Here is a 21,866-nt window from a genome sequence, read left to right as displayed (position 1 = left end):
TTTGTTTCGGGGACAGGACTTTGGAGAAGTGATGCTTCGGTAGGGAAAATCACTAAGCGATACTAAGAAAAGAAAGTGCCCAGCACTAGGGAAGCTGAGACTGGTGGATCTCTTCGGATTCCGTCTACCTGGGAAAAGAGAAAGAAACTCAAGTGGGGAGGGAACCGGAGGATGAGGGCGGGTGCGGGGACGACCCTGTAACCCCGGATTGGCTTCTTAGTGCCTTTAGCTTGAGGCCACCTGCGCAGCTCTGGTCCCGGCGGGCTGCGGGCGGAGAGAGCCGAGGGGTGTGGCCTGGCTGCGCGGCGGAGGTTCCCGGAAGGGCCCGGGCGGCTGCCGGCTGCGGGGCTGCGGCGCGGGGCCATGGCCTGGGCACGGAGCGTGGTGGGCTGGCTGGGCGGCTTCCTGCTGCTGCCAGGTGAGCTCGGTGGGCAGGGGTCCCGGGCGGGCAGGTTTCCTGGCTTGGGAACTCAGAGGCGGGGCGTCCCCAAGTCTCGGTCCCGTGGGCGCCCCGAAAGGGACCCTGTGCGGCAGGGAGCATTGGCAGGTAACCCCCTCGTTGCGGCGGGAGGCGCACACGCGGGGTTGCGCTGTCTGGATCCTGGGTGGACTACCATCACCCCCAGCCCGCAGCCGGGTTACAGGCTGTCCAGCCGGGAAACTGAAGCGGGATGCGGGCACAGCTGCTGTCAGACACCCCCCCCCCCCCCCCCCCCAGAGTACTAACAGAGTCGAATTTTGTGAAAGACCCAGACGCTCCGCGGTGTCTGTCCCGATCCTCGGGGACAAACCCTGAGTCCTCCCCAGCCGCCCACACCCTCCCTCTGCCCCCTCCTCTGCCGGGCCAGCTCCCCGTCCCCACGCCTTCCTCGTCACACCTCCACATCCTGAAATCTGAATTCTGCCCCTCGGCTCCCCCAAATAACTTATGGAGACTCTCAGCAGCGTGTGTCTCTCTGGGCCCTGCGCTCTCGGGATTCCCCATCCTCAGGCGAGGTCTGCTTGAGGTCCTCTTTCTTCTCTCCTTCCTTATCATGAGATTTTGAGAGTCCCTGGCAGACTGGTGTTGAATAGTTACTGCCACACTTCATCTCTGATGACTCCAGGATAAGTGGTTTAGAATTTTCTAGTAAAAACTAAAATGATAATAATAATGTCTGACCCTAGCCCAAGGCTATACCCTTTGCGACCTCAGGCTCACTCACACAAACGTCTCCCTGATAACCCTTCTTGAGTCTCCATGGTGGATCCAGTCTGTTGCAGCTGATTTGAGACTCCTGGGTTCCCTGCTCTGCCTGTGCACCCCCACCCCAACCAGGGCTCCAGGGCCATCAGCCAGAAAAGGCCATTAGCCCTGACGGGTCCCCATCAGGTCTATATGGAGTGTATATTTATAAAACTGGATCTGAAATCACCTGACTCCTTATCCATTCCTACCACTCAAATTTCCGCCACCATCATCTGTCCCCAACTATCGTCTACCTCCAAATTTCTTCTCCTTATTGCTTCAGACAAAACATAGCCTCCTCAGCTTAGCTAATACTCCCCGGCCCCCACACCACATTTGAAGGTGAGGCTCAGGGAGACTAATATTGGCTGTAGTCATTTTGCTGATCTCCTTTTTGAGGAAAACATTGCAGTCTTTCCCCACCTCCCCTTTATTTTTTTTTCAGCTCTAGGAATGATTCCACCTCCTAAGAATGTTAAGATGAATTCAATTAACTTCAAGAACATTCTACAATGGGAGTCACCCGCTTTCCCCAAGGAGAATCTGACGTTCACAGCTCAGTATGAAAGGTAGGGTTGGTGGTTGTTTACGTGACGGTGTGGAGGACTGTGACCCTAGGCTGGAAGTTGGAGGGAGAGAGTCTAACCGCTTCCACCTGTGTGGCTGTGACAGCCCAGGGGAGTCATTCTGTTGGCCCTTTTCTTTCTCTGAAGGAAAATACTGTAGTCCAGACTCTCTACCCCTCCCTCCGACTCCAGGTCTTGCTCTGCTGGCTGTGTCATCCAGGGAAGGGGAGAAGTCACTATGTAGCCCAGGCTGTCCTCAGACTGATTTATCTGAAGAGGACAGCGATGCAGCTGTCATTCCCAGTTACACAGCCAACAGTGTGCAGTGGATGCTGCCTGAAAATCCCAGGTGGACAGAACAGTCAGGAAGGCGCTTGCTTCGCGCCACCTACCCTTCACTGCAGGCCTCCTAGAACATTCTAGCATGGGCCTCGACCACTGCAGGCTCCTCTACTTGTCTGTCAGCAGGTCCCTGCACCTGGTGAAGAGTACGGGCCAGCCTTCCCCAACAGCCCGCCCTTGGTCACTGCCATAGGCTGGATGACAGGTAACACACCAATAGCGCAGGATGCCCAAGGGTCAGCCAGCACAGTGACTCAGAACCGTCTGGAGACAGACAGGCCCTTCAGCGAGACAGGAGAGCATTCCACCCAGAGCTCCGTGGCCCCGCCCTTTTTTCCGTGCAGCTGTCATTTTACACACACACACACTAAAGGGTAGCAAAGTTCAAGAAGGAACAGAAAGGAGAATAAAGTGATCCATGCCTACACGCTGGGTTTTTAATGTTTTTCTTAGTTTGAAATAATTTCATACAAACTGAACATTTCAACTTTGTTTGTTTGGTTGGTTGGTTTTGTTTTTCAAGACAGGGTTTCTCTGTGTAACAGTCCTGGCTGTCCTGGAACTCACCCTGTAGACCAGGCTGACCTCAAACTCACAGAGATCCGCCTGCCTCTGCCTCCACAGTGCTGGGGTTAAAGGTGTACGCCACCACCACCCAGCACACTTCAACATTTTAAGTACATTATTAAAACGAGAGCACCTACATTGGGATTTATCGGTTTTTAGTATTTGCTATATTTTTCCTCCCTGAACTCTCTGCCCTACTCTATTCCTTTCTTCTCCTGTTGCTCTGACATCTGACAAAGCGACATGAGGTGGGAAAGGTTGTGGGGGGCTTGGTTTGGGGTACAGCCCATCACCGTGGGGACCGTGCCTGTCCCACACAGACTATCCAGTCAGGAAGCGGAGAGAAAGCTGCTCCCTCAGAACTGAGTCTGAGGCCTCAGTTCCTGAGAAAGCACTGCTCACATCCAGGCACCCAGGATGTGTCCAACCTTCCTGCAAAATTGAAAATTCATCACCATGCACACCTGTGTTTCCGTGTGTGCTTCATAAGAACAGGCTGTTCTTTCCCACCGCAGGATGGTTATCTATGGTCCAGAGTCCAGGGATAGACGGAAGGCCTGCGGCGTCTCTAGTGAGGCGGCTTTTCTCATTGCATCTCCCTGGTCTGGAAAGACATAGCAATTTCACTGTGGAAAGTTAGCTTCCTCTTCTATCAGCTGGAGTTGTTGCTGGAATGAAATACCTGAGCTGGGCCACAGGTCTCTAGCTGTCGATGGCCTTGGTGGCAGAGACACAAAGCAGTGCAGCGGGGATGTCACGGGCGAGTGACAGAAAGCATGCAAGCATGTGCTAGTACTGCTTTCTCTTTAATAAAGCCACCAGCACTTAATCATATTACACATTTGCCAGCAAAAGTGCTCATCGGTGGCAAAAAGAAAAGAGAAGTCATTACAGACTGACCTTAGAATACGTGTGTCGGCCACCTGATGGATTAGCTGAACAAAATGGCCAATGAAGTGACCCCTGGACTTTGCCATCGTAGACTGTAAGGTTGGTAGCCATGAGGTCGGCTGGCAAGATGTTTGTGGCATGGGAAAGGCAGGTTGTAGAATACTATGATCTCAGCAGTCCCTACCTACTTTTCCAAAGCTCTGGGTATCAGTCACGATGCAGTGAGCCGTGATGTACTCCTTAGAACCCTGACATCAACAGAGAATGTGTTAAGGCCCCTTGCTGATCTTGCAGAGGATCAGAGTTCGGCTCCCAGCACCTGAGAGAGACAGCTCGCAGGTACCTGTACCTCCAGCTGCAGGGGATTCAGTGTCCATTTCTGGCCTCCAGGAGTTTATGCACACGCACATACACATAAATAAAAAGAAAATAAACCCTTTTGAAAGGCGTGAAAGTGAGCCGAACACACACACACACATGCATTCTCTGCTCCCCTAACCATTTGCTTTGAACCCCAGATGCCTTGACTTTCCTGCAGTGAGGGACTGAAATCTGCCCCCATGGGCTAGGATAAACTTTCTGCCTTAAACTGATTTTGTCAGAATATTCTATCATAGCTACAGGAAAACTAACGAAAACAGACAACGAGGATGGCTGGCCCAATGGGCTCTCACACCTAGACATGCAGGTGTGATGGGAACCAGTCAGACAGCTCTGTGCTTACCGGGAGGGAGCTCGTGTTTTCCTGGGTGGGGGGCAGCTAATTACAACCCCGGGGCTGAATTCTACTTGCCACCCTCTCCCTGTGGTTGCTGCTGTTGCTGTGGTCCTGAGGATGGATGAGTTGTTTTGTAATCTTTCCAGAAACATCGCATTGTGACTCATTCTTGGGACATTATTCGAAGTTATCTAATTATTTACTAATCTGTGTGTCAGCCTCTTACAAATTGTAGGCCGGTGCTTTCCGAAATGCACACTCCAGGAAGGAAGCGTTCTCAGTCCCGTGTGCTGAATGCTCAGCCTGGGGGTTGGAGCCATAAATGCTTGTTGAGCTATTGAAACCTCTGTTCCCAAGATGTCTATTTTTGTTTAACTCAATTTCTCCACAGATTTTTTGGCTATAGGATAGACTGTATTGATATGCCTTGTGATTCCTCGGGGATCGTTAAGATCTCAGGAAACATGCAGTTTGAGAAATATTAATTTCCTTGTGCATACCATTTATCCAAATTAGTGATTAAGAATTTTCCAGGCATAGCAGTACACACCTGAAACCCCAGCATTTGGGGTGTTGAGGCAAGAGGATCTTAAGTCAGAGACCAGCCGGGGAGACTCTCTCTAAAAGCATGAAACAAAAACAAGCAAACAAACAGAGACGCGCATCTTTCCTTCGCCGTCACTATCCTACATCTGTCTTTGGTGTCACAGGGAATAGCGCGAGCATCAGCCCAGAGACCAAACTTTCCTGCTCTTGTCTTTCTGATTGTGTAGTTACCGGTATTTCCAAGATCAGTGCAAGAACACTGCCTCGACCCAGTGCGACTTCTCACTTCTGTCTAAGTATGGCGACCACACGGTGAGAGTCAGGGCAGAGTCTGCAGACGAGCACTCTGAGTGGGTCCGAGTCACCTTCTGCCCCATGGATGACAGTAAGCCCTTTGTTCTTTGTTTTGTTAGATGCAATCATTTTACCATGCTTCTGTCCACACTGGTGGTCCATCAGGAAGGACTGTTAGCATGCCTCAGAGGGATGGCTTATGCGATACCAGGGAGCTCGGGATATAGCAAAGAAGCTGCGCCCTCAAAGAATCCACGGGTGAAGCAGGAAAAGAATAGACTTGACTACCTCCCGGGTGTGAATGAGTTAGGGCCAGCACTCCAAAGAGAGGAAATGGTGAGCTGGGACAGTTTGCTGGAAGAAAGTTGCTGTGGAATTAGGCGTTAAACCAAGAAATATGGGCCTGGAGAGGTGACTCGGTGTTTAAGTGCACTGGTTGTTCTTCCAGAGAGCTCAGGTTCAAGTCCCAGCACCCACATGTCAGCTCAGAACAGTGTGACATTCCAGCCTCATGGGACCCAACAGCAGTTCTGGCCTCTGGGCACCTAGTACATAGAACATACCTGCAAGCAAGACACCATACACACGAAATTAAAATCAAATAAAAATTAATTTTTAAAATGTGACAGAAGACAAGCGGTTAGAGGTAGATGCTGGAAGAGAAGGCTCAGTGCAGGGAGCAGTTGCCTGGCGAAGGTGGAAGAACTGGCTGAGGCTCGCTGCTCAGCCTCCGAAAGAACACGCCCTGGTCAGAAGTGAGGGCTGTGGGGACGAACATGTCTAGAGTATCGGGTTTGGAAACCAGTTAAATCACCATACAGCAACTGGGAGAACAGAGGTCAGAGGTCACGGGTCGTCAGGAAGAAAGCGCAAATGAGGCCCTGGCAGGCGCATCAGAGGGAAGAACCGTGTCCCTGGGATTGCCCATAAACACGTTATTACAAGTGGGCTCTGCCACTTCCACAGTGAGAGCCACACTCAGGCAGAGCGAGACTGAAGCCCATTCTCTTCCCACTTCTAGGACAAGAACAAAACTCTTATCTCTGCAGCTGGAAAGGCTCAGAGTTAATTTTCTTTTCAAAAGAACAAAGGAAACAAATGTTAAAAAAAAAAATACAGCTCATTGTCCGCTAGGCTCCAAAACTAAACTCTCTTCAGTGCTGTTACATTCCCGCAAACCCATCATAAACTGAAGATATCAGAAGTCAAACATGCGTTTGACAGGCCTAGTCCACCACACCGTAGCTCACCAACACAGCACGCAGTGAAAGACTGTTTATTCTCTCCTGATCCCAGGACTGAAGGGGAGGTGGTGGCTCACAGCCATCTGCCTGCATTGAAAAGGAAATCAAAACACGGGTCCTTAGCTCGAGGGCTACTGCAGTCAGAGGCAGAAGTACAGCCCCTGTTTAATGTTGGTCTTGTTCATACCATAAGCCAAACCATAGTACGTTGGGGACCATTTGATATACAGGCTTTTGCTCCTGTGTGTCTAGCTGGGTCTGGCTGTTTCTAAATCCTACGTTACATCCATCCCATTGAGACCAGTTCCCCGTAGACACAGATCCAGGAGCATGACCCACGGTCACACATGGAAAGGTGAGAGAGCAAAGATGCTGACTCAGGCCCCTATGGCTTATTAGCAGCAGCCCCCCAAAAGTAGCAGCAGTCAAAGAGGAGGACACAAGACATAACTCAGCATGCTTTTCCAGAGTCTTTTGTTATTCCTTCTGTGCTTATTTCTGAGCACCTACTGCGTGCTCAGCATGGTCTTCAGTGCTGTTACATTCCTGCAAACCCATCATAAACTGAAGATATCAGAACAGGAACAGTTGTTGCCCTCATGGAGAATAATAGGCTCATAGGAAGACTGACAGTGACCCAGCACGTGGCTAGTTTAGGACTCAGCGTGCCTTTGACGCTCACATTGGAAAGAAAGGAAGGGACGCCTCTCTTCCCATAGCGCCGCAATATACCTGCACCCCAGGAGGGAAGCTTGAATGGCGATCCAGGTGGGGTGACGAGCCTAGCCACACGCATAGATAGTGACAGAAAAGCTGTCAAATACATATACTTATAGATAGATAATAAATATGAGTAATCTCTACAATAGTAGAAATCTCATTTGTAGCTTTAAGGCCAGAAAGCAGAAGAAAATTCAAGCCAGGAGAAGGAAGAAAACAAAGAGAAGAAGCTGATACAATTAAAATTTTTAAATTAGACTTTTTGTCAAGCATGGTGGTCCTGTCTATAGCAACAAAACTGAGAAGGCTTAGGTACATGTTGTAACACGAGATATGTACAAGGGCAGCCCCCACCCCGCAAAAAAAAAAGCCATTTTACAAACAATGCAAAACAATATAGTTGAGACAATCCTAAATATATTAGGTATCACTGTAAGAATGATGGTCCTGCCCGTAGCAGCAGAACTGAGAAGGCTTGGGCACACGTTTAAGCTAACGTGAGCTAGGGACAGGGGCAGCCCCTACTCCGCAAAAAAAAAAAAAAAAAAAAAAAAAAAAAAAAAAAAAAAAAAAAAAGCCATTTTTACAAACAATGCAACAATATAGTTGAAATAATCCTAAATATATCACTGTGGACATGAATGGATTAAATTTGATTAATAAGGACAAAGGTTATCGAATCTTTTTAAATAGGCAAAAAAAGAAAAAAATCCGTCCATCTCCCATAGCAACCTCACTCGGCGCTGTAACAGTGGCCTGCAGAGACCAGGGTTATCCTCCAGTAGCTTGTTGCACACATATAAAACTGCTGTTCAAGTGAAGTGTTTAAAATGTGATTTGGTTTTGATTGTCATTTTATTGTGTTCTTATACTTAGCCATCATTGGACCTCCTGAGATGCATATAGAATCTCTTGCTGATTCTCTGCACATGCGTTTCTCAGCCCCCAAAATTGAAAATGAACCTGAGAAGTGGACCATGAAGAACTTGTATAACTCGTGGGCTTATCGGGTGCAATACTGGAAAAACGGGACTAGTGAGAAGGTGAGCTTGGCTGTCGAGTGCGTTTCAGATGTAGGTACCCATGCTTTGCTCGGTTCGGTAGGCCACGATAACAGGAAAAGCCACACAGAGGCTGGGGTGATGTATCTGTGGGGGAAGGGCTTGCTGTGCAAATGTGACAACCAGAATCTGGATTCCCCAACACCCAAGTGAAAAGCCAGGTATACAGTGTCCAGCTGTAATCACAGTGCGAGATGGGGACAGGAGAATGCTGGGTACCCACTGGCCTGCTGGCTTAGTCCACAGGTGAGCTCCAGAGAATGCTGGGTAACCACTGGCATGCTGGCTTAGTCTGCGGGTGAGCCCCAGAGTCAGGGAGAGATCCTGTCTCGAAAACAAGGGGAGCAGAGACAGAGGTGGACACCTGATGCCAATCTGGCTCCCATACACACTCGCCTGTGCATGCACACAGACACATGACCAAGCTGAGTCTTGCAGAGTGGCAGCACCTGGTGCCCAGGGAGTCTAAAGCCTGGCCCTTTACAAGCCAAAAGCTCCTGGACTCCCGTCCATCAAGGGACACACATGGGGCAGACTCTCAGGGTGAGCCACACAGCAGACTTCCTCTCCTTGAAAGGAAGTTTCAGGAGACACAGGGCATCGTCAGCTGCACCCCTGCCGTCCCCCACAAACCACAGTCACTTTATGGTAAGAACACCTCCCGACTGCTGACATGTTTAAGCACAGTGTCATTTTTAACCCTTCCTATCCAGTATTTCCCTGTCCGTTGCTCTCTTTAGGACACATTCTTTCCAAAGAAATGTGTTTCTTTAGCTATGGGGCATGCTGCAGTCCCAGAGATCCCAGATCAGGCCTTCATGGCTGGGTCACTTCACAGCTTGGAGGACAGTTCTTTTCAAATGAAGCCCCAAAGTCTGGTTGGAATATTGCTTCTGTCACTGTGTTGCTGGTCACATGACCCCAGCTTCCTCAGCTCTAAAAATGGGCACAACAACCAACTTCACTCCCAAAACAGGAAGAAAAGCCCAGTTCGTAGAACGGTTATGGGGTTTGCTGACAAAGGCCAAATGTTTCCCATTATCTGCTAAAGTAGGAGTCTCTCTTCTCTTTTTGCAGACATGTTTATTCATTATTAGTCAGACAGTGCTTCTGCGATAATACCGTTTGTGGTCCTGGACTGACATATGTGCTGTGCAAACGAATTCCAATAAATGTTCATCTGCTTCTTCCTAAGAGCCTGAGAGTCTTAGGATGATATAATTAAATTCACACACACACACACACACACACACACACACACACACACACACACACACTGAAGAGCCAAACACAAATCTCAAGTTAAGTTTTTCACCCAAAAAAACATCTTTCCCAGACTGGAGCTGTGCTGTAGTCTGCTCCCACGCTATAAGAAAGTGGGCAGTTTATAAATGAAGATTCTAAATCAGAGGAGTCCAAGATCAGGACACAGTGGCAGGCCCGAGTCTCCTGAAGACCAGCTCACTCTGTTCCCCAGATAACGCCAACCTTTGATGACCTAGGTGAAGGTCAAAGCAGTGGACAGCTCCCTGGCCCCTTTTGTAAGATCATTAATGGCATTCACGAGGGCTCCTGCTGGTCACCTCCTGAAGACCACAACATAAAAACTTTTTTAAAAGGTTTAATTTAAATTTTCTTCGTGTGTGTGTGTGTGTGTGTGTGTGTGTGTGTGCGCACACACAGAGAAGTCAGAAGACAGTTTATAGGAGTTGGCTCTCTCCTTACACCATGTAGGTCCCAGGTTGAACTCAGGTCATCCGGCTTGGTGGCAGACACCTTTACACATTAAGCTCTCTCAACAGCCTGGCCTTCCCTTTTAATATGGTGTTTAAGTGGCATCATAAAACACATACATTAAACCACAGGACGTCTGCCTTTGCAAGAGGTGGTTTTGCTCACAGCCAAGACTCCAGGAAGTGCATGCCTACAAAATATCTAGTTTCATAATCATTCGTTGGTATAATATTTCTGCTAAGCCCAGCAATCCAGAGATGAGACCATTCACTACTCTCCAGGGATCACCGGTGTCTTCTAATGAAGGACCCAGTTCCGTAGTCGCCATGACCGAGTGCCTCCCTCACCAAGCGTGACGTACCAAACCCCTCATATTTGCTTATCTAGAACACGCCCACAGTGCTGGCGCGTAGTTGCCTGTCCATCTTCTGGTGTCACTTTGCTGTACCAATGCTAGAAGGTTCACCTGCTCCCTCCTTCCTGCCTCATACCACCGTGTAGCATCCTAAAGTGCCACCCTCCCTCCGATGCTGCGGGGCAGTTCCCTAAACTAACAGGCGGGCGGGCGTGAAGGGCTTTTGGAAAGAAGTTCCATTGTCTTGATGGAGAAAAAGGGATGAAAACAGAATAACCCCGAAATAAAAGGCAAGAGAAAGCCCCGAAGGAGATTTCAGAGGGACCATTCACTTCCCAGTGCCTGCGCTTCAGAAATCGCATGACAGGGATTAGAGGCACTGAATTATTAGAAGTAAAATCTAGCATTTGTTATGTTTTCTTTTAAGTCTTTCATTGTTGGTGGTGGTGGTGCTTTGTTTATTTGGGGGCGGTGTCTGTCTCTTCTTGGATTCCACAGCTGTAATCTGGTTCCTGCCATCAATACTGACAAGCTGGCAACAGCTCCTCCCCCACGGGGAAAGGAACCAATCATGAAGAACAAGAAGAGTCTGTGTCCCCTTAGTGTGCTCTTTGATGTCCCCTCTTTTTTGCTGAGGAACTCTTGGTTTCTCAAACACAGAAGCTTATCATTAATAATGATGTTCTTGTATTTGAATTCAAATGGCATTAGTCCAGGACTGCAGCCACCAGAAACGGAAGCAGGAGTATTCTGAAGAGAACAAAGACCTGGGTGTCGGAGGCCACCCAGGCCCCGTACAACGGGAGTCCACACCAAGGATCACAAATCTGCTGTGAACCCGGGGGCAGGGTGGAGCACCCCGAGTCTCACCGTACATGACTCCTGTTAGCTAGCTAAGTTAGTAGCTTCAACTAACTTATTATATTAACTTATTATAATGTTATTGTGTAACATTTCTGGAGCCTCAGAGTTGAAGATCAGCATGTCTTCAGGGCCTCTCTCTTGAAGATGTGGGATTCTCCCCCTCCCTCTCCCCCAGCTCTTGCAGGCTTGCTGGCAATTGTTTGGCTCTCTTTGGCTTCAGGGAGCATCTTCAGGTCTTGGTTGTTTCAGTACATGGCTTTCTCCCTGGATGCCTGCCTATATGACCTGCCCTAATTTCTATCGTTTGAAAAATATCATTTTTAAAGGTTTATTTTAGAGTGTGTATGTGTGTGTGTGTGATGTGTGTTGGGATTAAAAGTATGCACCACCATGCCCAGCAATAAGTTTACATTTTAAAGGAGCTACATCCAAATAAGGTCACATTTACAGGTACAAATACATGAAATTTTATGTATGCAGTTCAACATATATATATATATATATATATATATATATGTATATATTCACTGAACATATTAGTTAGTGAACAGCACCATAGAAACCCTCATGAGGGCATGGCTCACCAATTGTCCAGTTGACCACGGTTGGGGAATAGTTAACCCATAGCTATCAGGATGAGCTGCTTCTCTGCAATTTATCTACCTTCAACTCGGCAAAGCCCCACTTGAGATGTGGAACTCGAACTTGGCCCTGCAGCCACGTGTCTGCTGCTGCTGCTGCTGCTGCTGCTGCTGCTGCTGCTGCTGCTGCTGCTGCTGCTGCTGGTGGTGGTGGTGGTGGTGGTGGTGGTGGTGGTGGTGGTGGTGGTGTAGTAAAGGCCTGGCCAGTGCAGATCCCAGCCAGTGCGCACTGGGGCATCCCCAAGGCTCCTCACAGACCTGTCTAGAGCCTGGAGTAGGGATACCATGACAAGATAGCAGGGTATGAAGATCTACAGGAAATTCTGTCTCCAGGGGCCCTTAGAGCAATGCATACAAGCAGCAGGCTGCGCATGCTCCCAAGGGCTACTTGCAGGCCCTGCACACTGGGCCCCCATGAGGAAAGGAACCTTGTTGCCTTAACTGGCTACAAGTATTTTTTTTTAAGGAAGTGTGATGGTTTAGATGCCACATATGTTACAGAACTGAGGCAATGAGATAAAGGTTTTCTGGCCTTACAGTTGGTCTTGTCACATTCTTTAGGATGTCACATGTATCGGGAGCTGGAAGGAGTTCCAGCCGGTGGCTCCTTCTGAAGCACAGTTTATAGGGCTGGGAGAGGGAGATAAGAAAGAGATGGTGTCCGTTCACACTGTGTGTGTCTCCCTTATAGTTCCAAGTCATTTCTCGATACGACTCTGAGGTCCTCAGAGGCCTGGAGCCATGGACAACTTACTGCATTCAAGTTCAAGGATTTCTTCTTGATCAAAACAGAACGGGAGAGTGGAGCAAACCTATCTGTGAGCGGACAACCAACGATGGTGAGTGCGGACATGCACAGCCTATAACTGCCTCCTCAGAGGCACATGGACACCACCCATGAGTCCACACCGTGACAGTCAGCTCACATACCACTGCAGGTCAGAGATCAGCCTCCCCATCATCTGCATGGTCCCCAGACCCTGATGGCTCTGCTTCATGCTATAAATGAGATGCCCCATTCTGAGGAAACTGGCTGTCCCTTGCCAGCCTGCTGGGCTGAGGTCTGCCTCAATGAATGTCCTTCACTGCATTCCATTTCCCTGTCCGCTCTCTGAAATAGGTTAACTGGTCCTCATACAGTCACACAGCAGACTGAGCCCTGCTCATTCAGACACCCAGCAGACTGAGCCCTGCACATATAGTCACCCAGCAGACTGAGCCCTGACACAGCTTGTCTATCCTTCCCCGCATCTCTGACTTTGGGGACCTGGGGCACATATCAGCATCTCAGCTAGCACCATGTCTTAAGGCCCCTTGTAAAATATGGAGCCAGGGCACAGTGGCATCCAGCAGGGCACTCTCCACACTGTGTATTAACAGAACAATCGTCAGGGGGTGGTTCCATGATAAAGGTCTTATCTAGCATGTATGGCCTGGATTCTACCCCAGCACAAACTTTCCCCAACACACACACATATGTGCTGGGCAAGAGAGAGGGAGAAAAGGAGAGGAGAGGAGCGGGGAGGAGAGAGTTGATCCAAGAGGAGAGAGAGAAGACGTGCGGCTTAGTCTGGGCGCTGCCTGTGCACAGATTCACTGTGCCTGTCGTCAGATGAGAATTGCCCAACGTCTGTAGCGGCCAAAGAACTGTCAAGATGCAGTAATCTGGGAGCATGAGAGGCAGACACCTGTAGAGCTGCTGGTGTCATGAAATCTGATGTAAGAGACACACTTTGATCTAAAAATAATACTTCAAGCCTGGTGCGGGGCTCAAGGCTGTAATTCCCATAGTTGAGACCTAAGAGCCACCATGAGGCCTTGTTGGACTGTGCAGTGAGCTGCAGGCCGACTGAGGCCACAGAATAAGGTTGTCTCCTGACACGATCCAAACTTTTTTTTAAAGGAGAAATGCCCAAAGTCACTCTCAGCTAGCGAAGGACAAAGAGAACTGAGCAAAGGCCCTGTGTAAACACAGCCCTGTTGTGTTCTCTTTACCTCTTTGCCTACAGACTAATTCCAAAGGTAAACTGAGGCACCCAATCCTTAAAGTAAAACCAAGAAACACGATCTGCTGATAATACAGTCAAATATGTCTGCAGGCAGGGAAAGAACCAGCGGAGCTCGTGGAGAGGTGGGTTACCCTGCAGTTCACACCCTTTCGAAGGCACCCTCCCACCTCAACCTCTGCACTCTTCCTGAGAAATAACACAAATGTCACTGTCAGCCAGGTGTGGCCTTATCTAAAATACCAGGAAACTAGCTGTTATCATCCACTGCCCCACCTGAGAGAGCCTGGAACACTGGCGCACCCTACCACACTGGGGTGGAAGCTTGCATGGATGATAAGGAAAGCCTGAAACTTTCTCAGGAAAGTTTCTGAGATAGGATGACCTCATATTGCCAGATCCCTCCTAGGAACCACTCCAGCCAGCTCACTGGACCCTCCATTTATTGGGAAAAAAACATGGCCAATGAGGCAAAGGGCTGTTCAGCGTGAAACAAGACCCTGGGACTGGGATGTAGTTCTTCCAATCTGGCAAGGTGTAAGGTGGGACAGTCAGGAGTTTGGTGCGTGTGGACGCTAGACCAGAGAGTGAAGGAGGGAGACTGAAGATGTGACGGTTTCTTCCCAGTCTCTCACCCATAGAAATACTCCATCCGCCCATCTGTCTGTCTCCATCCATCCGTCCTTCTGTCTGTCCATCCATATATCCATCCGTGTATTTATCCATAGACATTTAAAGAGCCAGGCACCATGACAAGTTTGCTCAAATACCAGCAGATGCCTACAGTCAATGGGATACTGGGACCACCATCCTGGTCAGGACTCTCTGGTCTTTTGTATGAAGGTGACAGTTGGTATTCTCCACACAGACAGTCCCTATCGGGTGTTCTCTCAGTCGCCCTAGGTACCAGATGCGCATGTCCTTGCTCATGAAGGTGATGCTGGCTGGCAAGGGTTGGGTAGAGAGAGGCCAACTGGAGAAGGGACTGGTGTGAGGGCCGGAAGTTGGGACCACAGCTGACCAGGGTGACCTCCTGGATGCTGCCACATAACCCAGCAGGATTGACTGAAGCAGACGCACTGATTCAGTGACTGCCAAGCTCCACCTGTGCGGAGAGGCGTCCAAAAGGGAGAAAGTGGAGAGGGAGGTGCCAAGCAGAGCAGTCAAAACATACCAGCTGAGTTCAGTGCCATCACCACTCACCAGCTGGGTCTGCCCACTGGTATTTATCAAAACCTACTGATCTCCTGTAGAGACACGCTTCCTGTTGGCATCACAGAAGTGGTTATCTGGGTCACAGCACCCTGAGTATGGTCCAGATAGGCAGAGGAGGTCTCAGCAGGGAAGGCCTTGCTAGAAAAGCTCACTGCAAGCAATCAGAGGCGTGTGGCCACTGCTGACCACAGCCCACGCACGCTGTGCTGGTGCTGGTCAGGAACTCCAGGAAGAATGAACGGTCCCAGGGACAAGGTGATGGTCACTTGGGTTTGTGTGTGCTCCTCTTGGGGAGCTGTTTTCTGCTCTCAGTACCGAGCACAGGGCCTGTGCCCCCCTGGGGGCCCATGTGCGGTGTCAGAGCAGAATATCCAGCATAGTTACAAATAGGAAAGTAGACCAGGATCCTTCCTTCTTGTTCTTCTGTGTGCCACGCTATAAAGAGGGTTGGGGAAAGAGGTGAAACTCATTGTAAACACCAAGACCCTGCAGCCAGCTGCCATGTTTCTGGGCCATTGTGACCAGCTGGACCTGGTTTGGTTTTGTTTTTCTGGGTTTCTTGGGTTTCTCTATGTAGTATTGGCTGTCCTGGAACTTGCTCTGTAGACCAGGCTGGTCTCAAATTCACAGAGATCCACCTGCCTCTGCCTCCTGAGTGCTGGGATTAAAGGCGTGCACCACCACCGCCCAGCCAGATGGGCCTGTTTTGACCACAGTGCTTGGAATGGGTACATGATCCCTGTGACTCACCCTGTGTGTGTGCCAAGAGTCTAACCTTCTCCACTGTCCCCAACAGAAACGACCCCTTCCTGGATGGTGGCCATCATCCTGGTGACCTCCGTCTTCGTGGCCTTCCTCTTCCTCCTCGGCTGCTTTGTCTTGCTGTGGTTCATATATAAGAAGGCCAAGCACACCTTCCATTCTGGGACATCGATTCCACAGCACTTGAAGGAGGTAGGCGGGATGCGGTGAGGGGCCGCTTCTCTCAGGTCGAGGCTGCCCAGTGCCAGGCAACATGTTCTAAAGAGCATGCTGCATGCCCATGTGCTAGCCCATTCCCATGTGCCAAGGCAACAAAGGTTTGTTCCGGAATTCCTTCTGGACCTGGGTTGTTCCTTCTTCACTGCCCAGATCATCGGGTCCTTGGGTTCAAAGGTGGTGGTTCTGGCAGGGGAGAGCAGAATTCGCTGTGAGATGGGACAGAACAGAATGTTCCAGGCTGAACACTGGCGAAGGAAGAGTGAAGGGAGGGGGAGGTGGACCGTGTTTTCATCCGGGAACGTCACCATGATTGATGTCCTGGGGTGTATATCATGGAAGGGGGGCTGTTTATGGAGGTTTAGAGAGGAGGAGCAGGAGTGTACGGCTCCTGCTTAAAGGCTGTAAGGTTGACTAGTTCTTAAGTGGTATTCTGTGCTACAGCCAGCCTTCCGTGTGAGTGGCTTCTCCGTGTGTTGATTCAAACAAATGCAGACCACATATATTTTTTTAATTGTGTCTTTAACTGCTGGGGTCCACAGCTCAGGAGTAGAGCACTTGTCCAGCGTCCTAAGTAGCCTTTTCTGTTGCTCTTATAAACACCATGACCTACAGCAACATGGAGAGGCAAGGGCTTATTTGGCTTACAGATTATAGTCCACCATAGAGGAAAGCCGGAAGCTGAAGCAGAGAGTCTGGACGCTGCTTACCAACTTTCTTCCCCTGGCCTTCTCAGCCTGCTTTCCATATAGTCCAGGCCTATTTATCTAGGGGTGGCAACACCCACAATGCTCTGGGCCCTTACATCAATCAGCAATCAAGAAAACGCCCCCAGAGACATGCCTACAGGCCAATCTGATGGAGGCAGCTCCTCAGTTCAGGTCCCCTCTAGGTATGTCTGGCTTCTTGTCAAGTTTACAAAAACCAACCAGCGTGGGTAAGGTCCTGAGTTCAATCCCTGGTAGTGTGTGGCACAAATTCTATTTGGTCTTAATAATAAAAAACCCAGAGTCAGTTATCAGGGTAAATGCCGAAAGAGCAGAGAACAGAGAGGTAAAGAAGGCAGCCATTAGAGAGACCTTTTACCACTACTGAATTCTCAGACCAAAGTGGGCAAGATCCTGTCCCCACGAATCCTCAGACTGAATAAATGCCTTAAGCTCCTGCCTCCTCCCGCCTTATATTCCTCTTTCTGCCCAGTCATATCCCTTCCTGTCTCCACCTCCCTAGTGCTGGGATTAAAGGTGTGAGCCATCACTGCCTGTCTCTGTTTCTCTTTGAGACTGGATTAATCCAGTGTAGCCCAGGGTAGCCTTGAACTCACAGGGAGAGATCGGTCTACCTCTGCCTCCCGAGTGCTGGGATTAAAGGTGTGTGCCACCACTGCTTGGCCTCTATGACTAACTAATAGCTTATAGCTCCACGCTCTGATCTTTAGGCAAGCTTTATTTGTTAGATCACAAACAAAATATCAAATGTAATGTTCAGATATCAAAATGAAGCTGAACTGAGTGCATACTTGCAAAAAATAACCAAGAAAACTTTTATATGGTATTTGCACTGTTGGTGATTTAGACAGATGGTCTGCTGTCTGAAGGTGATAGCAGAGGTTCCTGACATCCCAGCCCGCTTCCTGCTAGTCCCCTGACCACCAGCATAGCCAGTAAGGTCCTCCAGTGATTTCGTGGCAACCCTGGTCTTGGGCTTCTTATTTATACACCAAGAGGCTGGTCACATGCCCAGGCTGAAGCCCAACCTGTGGAGGGCTTGTTCCCATGATAGGATGCCCACAGACTATGTCTGTCTCCCTGTAGAGCAACGTCGGCCTTCCCTCCAACATCTGATCATGAGGATGGGGCTCCTGATGTGGCCACAGTATGAACATGTAGAACAGAGACGGGGGCTGGGGAAACTGTACCACCCATGTGTGTGGTTGACCGACAACCTCTAACCTCATATAAGGACAGGCCTAACGGACATACAGTAATGTCACTCTGTGTAATAACAGAAACGCTCTTTTTTTAAAAAAATCATTTTATTAAAGATGGGACAGGGAATTTGCAATTCCAGGGTACATGTCATGGTGAACAGAGGAGGGGCACGGGAAGGGTGGTGGCGGTGGTGATCTTAGGTATACTTAGGGAAGTAAGGGAAAACATATTTAAGGGTAAACTGAGGCAAAGTTCACTCGTAGTTTTGAAACAACAACCCTTGTCTGAAATGTCAGTAGCAACATTGATGCTGGCTCAATATTTTGAGAAAAGCAACCACAACCACTTGGGTGAATGTCCTTGCAGAGGTGGCCTTTGTCTGAGGTTGTGGTTCAGTGGAGCGTCTTGCCACAGCTGGGGTCATAGGACAGATTGCACAGGAAGCCCCTTCCTGTGTGACCTCATGGCCCTGCTTTGTCTGGCTTTGACATAGAGCTGGTGCTGTGCACAGTGGCCACTTTGGGGCTGTATATTTGCCTAGTCTCCTTCCCTCAGTCAGAGACTCCATCTTCACCAGGTCCTCACAGGCCACACTGCGCTGCGGTGCATGGGTCCGCCTGAACTCGTAGCTCCACTGTCTGCATTGCAATTCTCCTCATGCAGTTGACCGTGAAGTCCATCCAGTGTTTCCCCATTGCACAGTTGACAGATCTGTAGGGTCACACATGCATGTAGTCACTGAGTCACACACCAGCCTGAAGGTCTAAGCAAGACTGCCTGCTCCACAGCTCATCCATGCTGTAGGGCCCTTTTCCGGTCTATGCTCCTCCGAGTGCCAGCAGCCTCTGGATGAACATAGTGTGCCGTATTCCCACGAGTGGAATCTGCTGGTCAAGCAGCCAGGAGTGCTTCCTTCTCAGTATGGCATGGATGATCTGTTGTTGGCCTTCTTTGGTGTGCCTGCTCCCTGACGCTCCTCAAACTTGTCTGATGCACTAGGTCTCCGGTTCTTCCTAGGGAAGATCCCCGACTCGGTCCAGCTTTAACGATGCCATGGTCACTACCAGTCCCTTCATGTACTGTGACAGCCGGTGTTCCCATACCAAAGATCGGCATGAATGATTGCAGAGGAGGACACCGGTCTATGCTATGAGTGTTGCTCCCAGAAAGGGACCCAGTGATGAACAGTTCCAGCTGCCAGAATTCCTAGAAGCCGGGGACACTTTGAAAGGGCTCTGGGTACCGCAGGACAGCACCCCCCTCCAAGGCTAGGAAGCAAGACCTGGGACCATAGCGTGCGTTTCTGAGTGGAAGGCAAGCGAGCAAGCCCTGCAGCAGCACAGCTGAGAATCTCCAGGGCTGAGCGGGTGTGAACCTAGTTGGAGCAAGAACAAAGAGGGGCAGGCCTTGGTTCTGGGTGGAAAATGTTTTGTTGCCTGAGAACCAGGAAGGAACTAAACTCTTCCCCACCCCCCAGTGTTTTTGCTGCTTGGCTTCACCATCTAAAAGAAACTGGCCAGACAGGAAGAGATGGATGGATCAAAGCTAGGCAAATGCATTCAAGGGGCCAGTCTGACCAAGCCCCCACCTCCAAGGCCGGCAGGCCTCACAGTCACTGGGAGGGCAGTGGGGGCGTGGAGAGGAGCTCGACAGTGAAGGCAAAGGAACTAACACCCCAACATCGTCGCTCTCCAATTCGACTCATGACACACCGTGCATGCTAACTTGGCGTGGTCAATTAGGGGGGCTGACCTGGGGATGCTGGGAGGAGGTCTCAGCCTGGCACTGCGGAACCCGCGGATGTTCCAGCATTGCAGTATTTTATGAAACACAGGAAATCTAAAAACATTGTTTCAATATTCAACCAGTATGTTTTAAGTTTTTAAAATATTTTTACATTTTTTATACAAAATCTTCAACATTACACGTCTAATTCACGCTTACACATCTCAGTTCAAACCAGGCACCTGTGGTCCTCGGCTACTGGACTGGACATTACCAGGTTAAAGGTCAAGATGGAGCGCCAGAGAAGATGCTGGTGAACTTGACCTGAGACACTTGAGATACACCATGAGTCCATCCATGGCCTGTACACCCCCCACCGTCACCCCATCCCCCCACACACACCCCGCTTCCTAGAGGAAACGGCAGCCAGACGTGTGTCTTACTGCCTGGAGATCAGGCTAAGAGTGCACCTTGTTTTCCGGAAGAACTATTGGAGAGTGACAGCTGAGCATTCTGTGGACAAGCGCCAGTTCTTGTCCTGCCTCTTCACCATGGTAAAATGCAGGCAGCATCCCCCACCTTAACCACACTTCGGAATGTAGTTCAGTGGCATTAAGCCGCCAACGCCACCAGCGCTACCACACACCCCCAGAGCCCTCTCCACATGCATGGCAGGAACTCATCCTGCTGAACGGTCCCTGGTGCTCCTTCCTGACAGTCACCATCCTAACATCTTCTGGATCACACTGGGTCTCATATAGCCAGGCTGGCCTCAAACTCGTGACGTAGCCAGGAATGACTGAACTTCTGATCCCCCTGCTTCCACCCCCCACGTGCTGGGATCAGGACCATGGACGTGCACCTACCTGCCCAGTTGTCCTCTGCTGGACAATCGTCTGTTAGTTGAGCTACACCTAGTATAGGAGAGAGGACAGCTCTCAGGAGCTGGTTCTGTCCCGCCATGGAGGTGGCGGTCACACTTGGGGCACCAGGGGTTCATGGAAAGCACCTTTGCCACTGAAGTACCCACGCACGGCGTGTTTGCGTCATTTGTGTGTTCATCCCTGGGTGACACTTGTCTTTGCTCTGCTGTCCCGGCTGTTCGCAGTTAAATGAGTCTCTTCAGCCTTCCTTTCCCTTGAGAACATACCTGTGAGTGGAATTGCTAGGTCATGTGATAATGTTTTCAAGGAGCCACCCCCGTATTCCTGTTGCATTTTAAAGTTGCATCCTCTAGCCCTAAAATTTTGCATACAATCCTTGTCAGCCCAGAAAAAGGAAGAAGAACGGGGATGGGGAGGATTTGGTTCTTAAGTAACGGTCTTTAACTTTTCCGCAGTTTCTGGGCCATCCTCACCACGGCCCTTTCCTGCTGTTCTCCTCCCCGCTCTCTGACGAGACCGAGGTGTTCGACAGACTGAGTACCGTCACTGAAGTGTCCAAAGGCAGCAGGCAGAATCCTGGAGAGAGCTGTGCCCTGGGGACCCTGTGTGAGCCAGGACCTCAAGAGCTGGGATCTAAGGACAAAGCCCCCTCACGGGCACAGGAGGAGCCCTTGCTTCTCACGTCCCCCTCAGAAGTGTGATCAGAAGGGCTGGTCGGGGAAACTGATGGCCAGTAGGGACTGGTGTTGGACTTGTACAAACAACCCAAGAGCCAGGATTTTAAAGCCCCCATGAGAAAAATCCTCCATTTGGAAGTTCTAATAGTTTAGGGGAGGAGGGTGTAGCTCAGCTGTTGGACTTGTACAGACAACCAAAGAGCCAGGTTTTCAAAGCCCCAGTGAGAAAAATACTCCATTTGGAAGTTTGCAGCTTTATAAAAACTAACAGTTAAGGGGCTGAGGGTGTAGCTCCGCTGATAGAATGCTTACCCAACATACATGAAGTCCTAGCTTCAATCCCCAACACCATATAAGCTAGGAATAGCGGTAACTGCCTTTAAGCACAACTCTTGGGAGGTAGAGGCAGGAGGGGCAGGAGGGGCAGGAGCGGCAGGAGGGGCAGGAGGGGCAGGAGCGGCAGGAGGGGCAGGAGGGGCAGGAGGGGTAGGAGGGGCAGGAGCTCAGGGCCAAGCTGGACTGGAGACCCTGTCTAAAAAGGAAGAAGAGAGAGAGTCTTAAATAATTATTTTTTGAACGACCACTGAATGTAATTTGAGCCCTTTGTGCTCACTGAAGCTAGAACCACATTTAAATTGTGACAAGCAGAAATAAGGGACAAAACTGGAAACACTGTAAG

General features: G+C 49.8%; 1 protein-coding gene and 1 non-coding gene across 2 annotated transcripts; one reads left to right on the top strand and one right to left on the bottom strand.

Moving 5' to 3' along the window:
- Positions 1-280: 280 nt before the first annotated feature.
- On the top strand, positions 281-21,627 carry Il10rb (interleukin 10 receptor subunit beta). Its single transcript, XM_041673054.1, has 7 exons — positions 281-418; positions 1,674-1,797; positions 5,086-5,243; positions 7,993-8,159; positions 12,463-12,610; positions 15,789-15,946; positions 20,966-21,627. The coding sequence occupies exons 1-7, from the start codon at positions 364-366 to the stop codon at positions 21,209-21,211; spliced, it is 1,056 nt and encodes a 351-aa protein (XP_041528988.1). The 5' UTR covers positions 281-363; the 3' UTR covers positions 21,212-21,627.
- Positions 12,093-12,222, bottom strand: LOC121462093. The gene has a single exon (XR_005976264.1). It is a non-coding gene; the product is annotated as a small nucleolar RNA SNORA70 (small nucleolar RNA).
- Positions 21,628-21,866: the final 239 nt, after the last annotated feature.

Source organism: Microtus oregoni, unplaced genomic scaffold, assembly GCF_018167655.1.
Source record: "Microtus oregoni isolate MIOR12 unplaced genomic scaffold, Mior012 000023F_ref0000262, whole genome shotgun sequence".
Lineage (NCBI taxonomy): Eukaryota > Metazoa > Chordata > Mammalia > Rodentia > Cricetidae > Microtus > Microtus oregoni.
This window is presented reverse-complemented; position numbering and strand designations above follow the sequence as displayed.

Coding starts and splice junctions, on each gene's coding strand:
- Il10rb (XM_041673054.1), top strand. CDS start 364: ATGGCCTGGGCACGGAGCGTGGTGGGCTGGCTGGGCGGCTTCCTGCTG. Junction 419..1,673: donor CGGCTTCCTGCTGCTGCCAG/GTGAGCTCGGTG, acceptor TTTTTTTTTCAG/CTCTAGGAATGATTCCACCT. Junction 1,798..5,085: donor TTCACAGCTCAGTATGAAAG/GTAGGGTTGGTG, acceptor CTGATTGTGTAG/TTACCGGTATTTCCAAGATC.